Here is a 7,016-nt window from a genome sequence, read left to right on the forward strand (position 1 = left end):
CAGTGAGGGTCAGTGTGTGTGGGACTGTCCCCCAGTGAGGGTCAGTGTGTGTGGGACTGTCCCCCAGTGAGGGTCAGTGTGTGTGGGACTGTCCCCCAGTGAGGGTCAGTGTGTGTGGGACTGTCCCCCAGTGAGGGTCAGTGTGTGTGGGACTGTCCCCCAGTGAGGGTCAGTGTGTGTGGGACTGTCCCCCAGTGAGGGTCAGTGTGTGTGGGACTGTCCCCCAGTGAGGGTCAGTGTGTGTGGGACTGTCCCCCAGTGAGGGTCAGTGTGTGTGGGACTGTCCCCCAGTGAGGGTCAGTGTGTGTGGGACTGTCCCCCAGTGAGGGTCAGTGTGTGTGGGACTGTCCCCCAGTGAGGGTCAGTGTGTGTGGGACTGTCCCCCAGTGAGGGTCAGTGTGTGTGGGACTGTCCCCCAGTGAGGGTCAGTGTGTGTGGGACTGTCCCCCAGTGAGGGTCAGTGTGTGTGGGACTGTCCCCCAGTGAGGGTCAGTGTGTGTGGGACTGTCCCCCAGTGAGGGTCAGTGTGTGTGGGACTGTCCCCCAGTGAGGGTCAGTGTGTGTGGGACTGTCCCCCAGTGAGGGTCAGTGTGTGTGGGACTGTCCCCCAGTGAGGGTCAGTGTGTGTGGGACTGTCCCCCAGTGAGGGTCAGTGTGTGTGGGACTGTCCCCCAGTGAGGGTCAGTGTGTGTGGGACTGTCCCCCAGTGAGGGTCAGTGTGTGTGGGACTGTCCCCCAGTGAGGGTCAGTGTGTGTGGGACTGTCCCCCAGTGAGGGTCAGTGTGTGTGGGACTGTCCCCCAGTGAGGGTCAGTGTGTGTGGGACTGTCCCCCAGTGAGGGTCAGTGTGTGTGGGACTGTCCCCCAGTGAGGGTCAGTGTGTGTGGGACTGTCCCCCAGTGAGGGTCAGTGTGTGTGGGACTGTCCCCCAGTGAGGGTCAGTGTGTGTGGGACTGTCCCCCAGTGAGGGTCAGTGTGTGTGGGACTGTCCCCCAGTGAGGGTCAGTGTGTGTGGGACTGTCCCCCAGTGAGGGTCAGTGTGTGTGGGACTGTCCCCCAGTGAGGGTCAGTGTGTGTGGGACTGTCCCCCAGTGAGGGTCAGTGTGTGTGGGACTGTCCCCCAGTGAGGGTCAGTGTGTGTGGGACTGTCCCCCAGTGAGGGTCAGTGTGTGTGGGACTGTCCCCCAGTGAGGGTCAGTGTGTGTGGGACTGTCCCCCAGTGAGGGTCAGTGTGTGTGGGACTGTCCCCCAGTGAGGGTCAGTGTGTGTGGGACTGTCCCCCAGTGAGGGTCAGTGTGTGTGGGACTGTCCCCCAGTGAGGGTCAGTGTGTGTGGGACTGTCCCCCAGTGAGGGTCAGTGTGTGTGGGACTGTCCCCCAGTGAGGGTCAGTGTGTGTGGGACTGTCCCCCAGTGAGGGTCAGTGTGTGTGGGACTGTCCCCCAGTGAGGGTCAGTGTGTGTGGGACTGTCCCCCAGTGAGGGTCAGTGTGTGTGGGACTGTCCCCCAGTGAGGGTCAGTGTGTGTGGGACTGTCCCCCAGTGAGGGTCAGTGTGTGTGGGACTGTCCCCCAGTGAGGGTCAGTGTGTGTGGGACTGTCCCCCAGTGAGGGTCAGTGTGTGTGGGACTGTCCCCCAGTGAGGGTCAGTGTGTGTGGGACTGTCCCCCAGTGAGGGTCAGTGTGTGTGGGACTGTCCCCCAGTGAGGGTCAGTGTGTGTGGGACTGTCCCCCAGTGAGGGTCAGTGTGTGTGGGACTGTCCCCCAGTGAGGGTCAGTGTGTGTGGGACTGTCCCCCAGTGAGGGTCAGTGTGTGTGGGACTGTCCCCCAGTGAGGGTCAGTGTGTGTGGGACTGTCCCCCAGTGAGGGTCAGTGTGTGTGGGACTGTCCCCCAGTGAGGGTCAGTGTGTGTGGGACTGTCCCCCAGTGAGGGTCAGTGTGTGTGGGACTGTCCCCCAGTGAGGGTCAGTGTGTGTGGGACTGTCCCCCAGTGAGGGTCAGTGTGTGTGGGACTGTCCCCCAGTGAGGGTCAGTGTGTGTGGGACTGTCCCCCAGTGAGGGTCAGTGTGTGTGGGACTGTCCCCCAGTGAGGGTCAGTGTGTGTGGGACTGTCCCCCAGTGAGGGTCAGTGTGTGTGGGACTGTCCCCCAGTGAGGGTCAGTGTGTGTGGGACTGTCCCCCAGTGAGGGTCAGTGTGTGTGGGACTGTCCCCCAGTGAGGGTCAGTGTGTGTGGGACTGTCCCCCAGTGAGGGTCAGTGTGTGTGGGACTGTCCCCCAGTGAGGGTCAGTGTGTGTGGGACTGTCCCCCAGTGAGGGTCAGTGTGTGTGGGACTGTCCCCCAGTGAGGGTCAGTGTGTGTGGGACTGTCCCCCAGTGAGGGTCAGTGTGTGTGGGACTGTCCCCCAGTGAGGGTCAGTGTGTGTGGGACTGTCCCCCAGTGAGGGTCAGTGTGTGTGGGACTGTCCCCCAGTGAGGGTCAGTGTGTGTGGGACTGTCCCCCAGTGAGGGTCAGTGTGTGTGGGACTGTCCCCCAGTGAGGGTCAGTGTGTGTGGGACTGTCCCCCAGTGAGGGTCAGTGTGTGTGGGACTGTCCCCCAGTGAGGGTCAGTGTGTGTGGGACTGTCCCCCAGTGAGGGTCAGTGTGTGTGGGACTGTCCCCCAGTGAGGGTCAGTGTGTGTGGGACTGTCCCCCAGTGAGGGTCAGTGTGTGTGGGACTGTCCCCCAGTGAGGGTCAGTGTGTGTGGGACTGTCCCCCAGTGAGGGTCAGTGTGTGTGGGACTGTCCCCCAGTGAGGGTCAGTGTGTGTGGGACTGTCCCCCAGTGAGGGTCAGTGTGTGTGGGACTGTCCCCCAGTGAGGGTCAGTGTGTGTGGGACTGTCCCCCAGTGAGGGTCAGTGTGTGTGGGACTGTCCCCCAGTGAGGGTCAGTGTGTGTGGGACTGTCCCCCAGTGAGGGTCAGTGTGTGTGGGACTGTCCCCCAGTGAGGGTCAGTGTGTGTGGGACTGTCCCCCAGTGAGGGTCAGTGTGTGTGGGACTGTCCCCCAGTGAGGGTCAGTGTGTGTGGGACTGTCCCCCAGTGAGGGTCAGTGTGTGTGGGACTGTCCCCCAGTGAGGGTCAGTGTGTGTGGGACTGTCCCCCAGTGAGGGTCAGTGTGTGTGGGACTGTCCCCCAGTGAGGGTCAGTGTGTGTGGGACTGTCCCCCAGTGAGGGTCAGTGTGTGTGGGACTGTCCCCCAGTGAGGGTCAGTGTGTGTGGGACTGTCCCCCAGTGAGGGTCAGTGTGTGTGGGACTGTCCCCCAGTGAGGGTCAGTGTGTGTGGGACTGTCCCCCAGTGAGGGTCAGTGTGTGTGGGACTGTCCCCCAGTGAGGGTCAGTGTGTGTGGGACTGTCCCCCAGTGAGGGTCAGTGTGTGTGGGACTGTCCCCCAGTGAGGGTCAGTGTGTGTGGGACTGTCCCCCAGTGAGGGTCAGTGTGTGTGGGACTGTCCCCCAGTGAGGGTCAGTGTGTGTGGGACTGTCCCCCAGTGAGGGTCAGTGTGTGTGGGACTGTCCCCCAGTGAGGGTCAGTGTGTGTGGGACTGTCCCCCAGTGAGGGTCAGTGTGTGTGGGACTGTCCCCCAGTGAGGGTCAGTGTGTGTGGGACTGTCCCCCAGTGAGGGTCAGTGTGTGTGGGACTGTCCCCCAGTGAGGGTCAGTGTGTGTGGGACTGTCCCCCAGTGAGGGTCAGTGTGTGTGGGACTGTCCCCCAGTGAGGGTCAGTGTGTGTGGGACTGTCCCCCAGTGAGGGTCAGTGTGTGTGGGACTGTCCCCCAGTGAGGGTCAGTGTGTGTGGGACTGTCCCCCAGTGAGGGTCAGTGTGTGTGGGACTGTCCCCCAGTGAGGGTCAGTGTGTGTGGGACTGTCCCCCAGTGAGGGTCAGTGTGTGTGGGACTGTCCCCCAGTGAGGGTCAGTGTGTGTGGGACTGTCCCCCAGTGAGGGTCAGTGTGTGTGGGACTGTCCCCCAGTGAGGGTCAGTGTGTGTGGGACTGTCCCCCAGTGAGGGTCAGTGTGTGTGGGACTGTCCCCCAGTGAGGGTCAGTGTGTGTGGGACTGTCCCCCAGTGAGGGTCAGTGTGTGTGGGACTGTCCCCCAGTGAGGGTCAGTGTGTGTGGGACTGTCCCCCAGTGAGGGTCAGTGTGTGTGGGACTGTCCCCCAGTGAGGGTCAGTGTGTGTGGGACTGTCCCCCAGTGAGGGTCAGTGTGTGTGGGACTGTCCCCCAGTGAGGGTCAGTGTGTGTGGGACTGTCCCCCAGTGAGGGTCAGTGTGTGTGGGACTGTCCCCCAGTGAGGGTCAGTGTGTGTGGGACTGTCCCCCAGTGAGGGTCAGTGTGTGTGGGACTGTCCCCCAGTGAGGGTCAGTGTGTGTGGGACTGTCCCCCAGTGAGGGTCAGTGTGTGTGGGACTGTCCCCCAGTGAGGGTCAGTGTGTGTGGGACTGTCCCCCAGTGAGGGTCAGTGTGTGTGGGACTGTCCCCCAGTGAGGGTCAGTGTGTGTGGGACTGTCCCCCAGTGAGGGTCAGTGTGTGTGGGACTGTCCCCCAGTGAGGGTCAGTGTGTGTGGGACTGTCCCCCAGTGAGGGTCAGTGTGTGTGGGACTGTCCCCCAGTGAGGGTCAGTGTGTGTGGGACTGTCCCCCAGTGAGGGTCAGTGTGTGTGGGACTGTCCCCCAGTGAGGGTCAGTGTGTGTGGGACTGTCCCCCAGTGAGGGTCAGTGTGTGTGGGACTGTCCCCCAGTGAGGGTCAGTGTGTGTGGGACTGTCCCCCAGTGAGGGTCAGTGTGTGTGGGACTGTCCCCCAGTGAGGGTCAGTGTGTGTGGGACTGTCCCCCAGTGAGGGTCAGTGTGTGTGGGACTGTCCCCCAGTGAGGGTCAGTGTGTGTGGGACTGTCCCCCAGTGAGGGTCAGTGTGTGTGGGACTGTCCCCCAGTGAGGGTCAGTGTGTGTGGGACTGTCCCCCAGTGAGGGTCAGTGTGTGTGTGGCACTGTCTCCCAGTGAGTGCTCGAGCATTCAGATGTATGCAGGGTCATGTTGCAGTACCGTGCGGTTGGTGCCTGGTTGGGCATATGTTGCTGTGTTTTGTTGAAGCCTCATTCCATGTAATCTTTTTGTGTAGGCGAAGGAAGCTGGGATCTACACCCTGCGCCAGCTCTCTGCCTCCATGGGAGTAGTACAGTTCAGTCTTCCTCACATCTATCCTATCATTCAATACGAAGTATATTCTCAGGAACCTCAGCTCAAAGTAGAGCCAATGACCGGTGAGTCTAGTGGAATTTAATTGAAAGTGGAACATGAGCCGACTATTGAGGCCGTCCAACCTGCTCTGATATTCAGTTGGGTCGCAGCCACAAACTCTGTGCCACGTTTCCTCACGATATCCATGCCCCTTTGTGTCATTGTTTTCCAACAACCTGTTGATCTCTGTCTTAAACCTGCTCCATGACTGAGCTTCCACAGCTCTCCTGAGGTAGAGGGACCCAAAGATTGACCGCCCACTGAGTGAAGAAATTCCTTCTTGTCTCAGTCTTTATTTCAGGGTAAGTGTAGTCCATTTCTGTCCCCAGGTTTCAAACACTCCAGCCAGGGAAACCCATCTGTCCACATCATGTGGGCACATTCACATCAATTCCTGTTGCAGCTGTATAAACCTTTAGTTAGGCCACAGTGGAGTACTGTGTACCGTTCTAGTCACCACGCAATAGGAAGCATGTGGAGGTTTTGGAAAGGATGCAAAGGAGGTTATACCGGGATGTTGCCTGGTTTGGAGGGTGTTATTTATAAGAAGAGGTAAGACAACTGAGATTGCTTTTGCGACAGAATTGGAGACTGAAGGGCAATCTGATAGAATTATATACAATTCTGACGGGTATGAATAGGGAATAGGGATAGGCAAGCAGATAGGATTAGTTTAGAATGGTAACATGGTCAGCACAGACCTAGTGAGCTGAAGGGTCTGTTCTGTATTTCATCCACCCTGTCATGTCCTGTGAGTGGTTTCAATTAACTCATCTGTCACTTTTCAAAGCTCCAGGGAGTATGCAAGTATGCACCCAGTTTTCTGAGTGTGTCGCGGTGAGGAGGGGGCTCCCTGAGAGGGTCGCGGTGAGGAGAGGGGTCCCTGAGAGGGTGACAGTGAGGAGAGAGTCACGGTGAGGGGAGGGGTGTCTGAGCGGGTCACGGTGAGGAGAGGGGTGTCTGAGGGGGTCACGGTGAGGAGAGGGGTGTCGGAGCGGGTCACGGTGAGGAGAGGGGTGGCGGAGCGGGTCACGGTGAGGAGAGGGGTGTCTGAGGGGGCCACGGTGAGGAGAGGGGTGGCGGAGCGGGTCACGGTGAGGAGAGGGGTGTCTGAGGGGGCCACGGTGAGGAGAGGGGTGGCGGAGCGGGTCACGGTGAGGAGAGGGGTGTCTGAGGGGGCCACGGTGAGGAGAGGGGTGGCGGAGCGGGTCACGGTGAGGAGAGGGGTGTCTGAGGGGGCCACGGTGAGGAGAGGGGTGGCGGAGCGGGTCACGGTGAGGAGAGGGGTGTCTGAGGGGGCCACGGTGAGGAGAGGGGTGGCGGAGCGGGTCACGGTGAGGAGAGGGGTGTCTGAGGGGGCCACGGTGAGGAGAGGGGTGGCGGAGCGGGTCACGGTGAGGAGAGGGGTGTCTGAGGGGGTCACGGGGAGAGGAGGGGTGACTGAGTGGGTCACGGTGAGGAGAGGGTCACGGTGAGGGGAGGGGTGTGTGAGGGGCTTACGGTGAGGGGAGGAGTGTCTGAGAGGGTCACGATGAGGAGAGGGTCACGGTGAGGGGAGGGGTGTCTGAGGGGCTTACGTTGAGGGAGGGGTGTCTGAGAGGGTCACGGGGAGGTGAGGGTTCTCAGAGGGTAGAGCCAATTCACTCAAACAAGGGGAAGGCTCCATCTTCTTCAGCATTGAAATAGTTCGCCTGAGAGAGATGGGTGCAGTGCGGCTCTCCCTCAGTACTGACCCTCCGACAGTGCG

The 7,016-nt window shown here is 60.5% G+C and overlaps 1 protein-coding gene across 1 annotated transcript in view; it reads left to right on the plus strand.

Annotated features, from left to right (window-relative positions):
- Positions 1–5,124: 5,124 nt before the first annotated feature.
- LOC122547566 (trafficking protein particle complex subunit 10-like) overlaps positions 5,125–7,016 on the plus strand; it is a gene marked incomplete at its 3' end in the record, with an annotated part of 20,404 nt that continues 18,512 nt past the window's right edge. Inside the window, exon 1 of the mRNA XM_043686181.1 lies at positions 5,125–5,292. Within this exon, the coding sequence (XP_043542116.1) occupies positions 5,196–5,292 (97 nt within the window). The remainder of the gene's footprint in view (positions 5,293–7,016) is intronic.

Source organism: Chiloscyllium plagiosum, unplaced genomic scaffold, assembly GCF_004010195.1.
Source record: "Chiloscyllium plagiosum isolate BGI_BamShark_2017 unplaced genomic scaffold, ASM401019v2 scaf_14143, whole genome shotgun sequence".
NCBI classification, from domain to species: Eukaryota; Metazoa; Chordata; class Chondrichthyes; order Orectolobiformes; family Hemiscylliidae; genus Chiloscyllium; species Chiloscyllium plagiosum.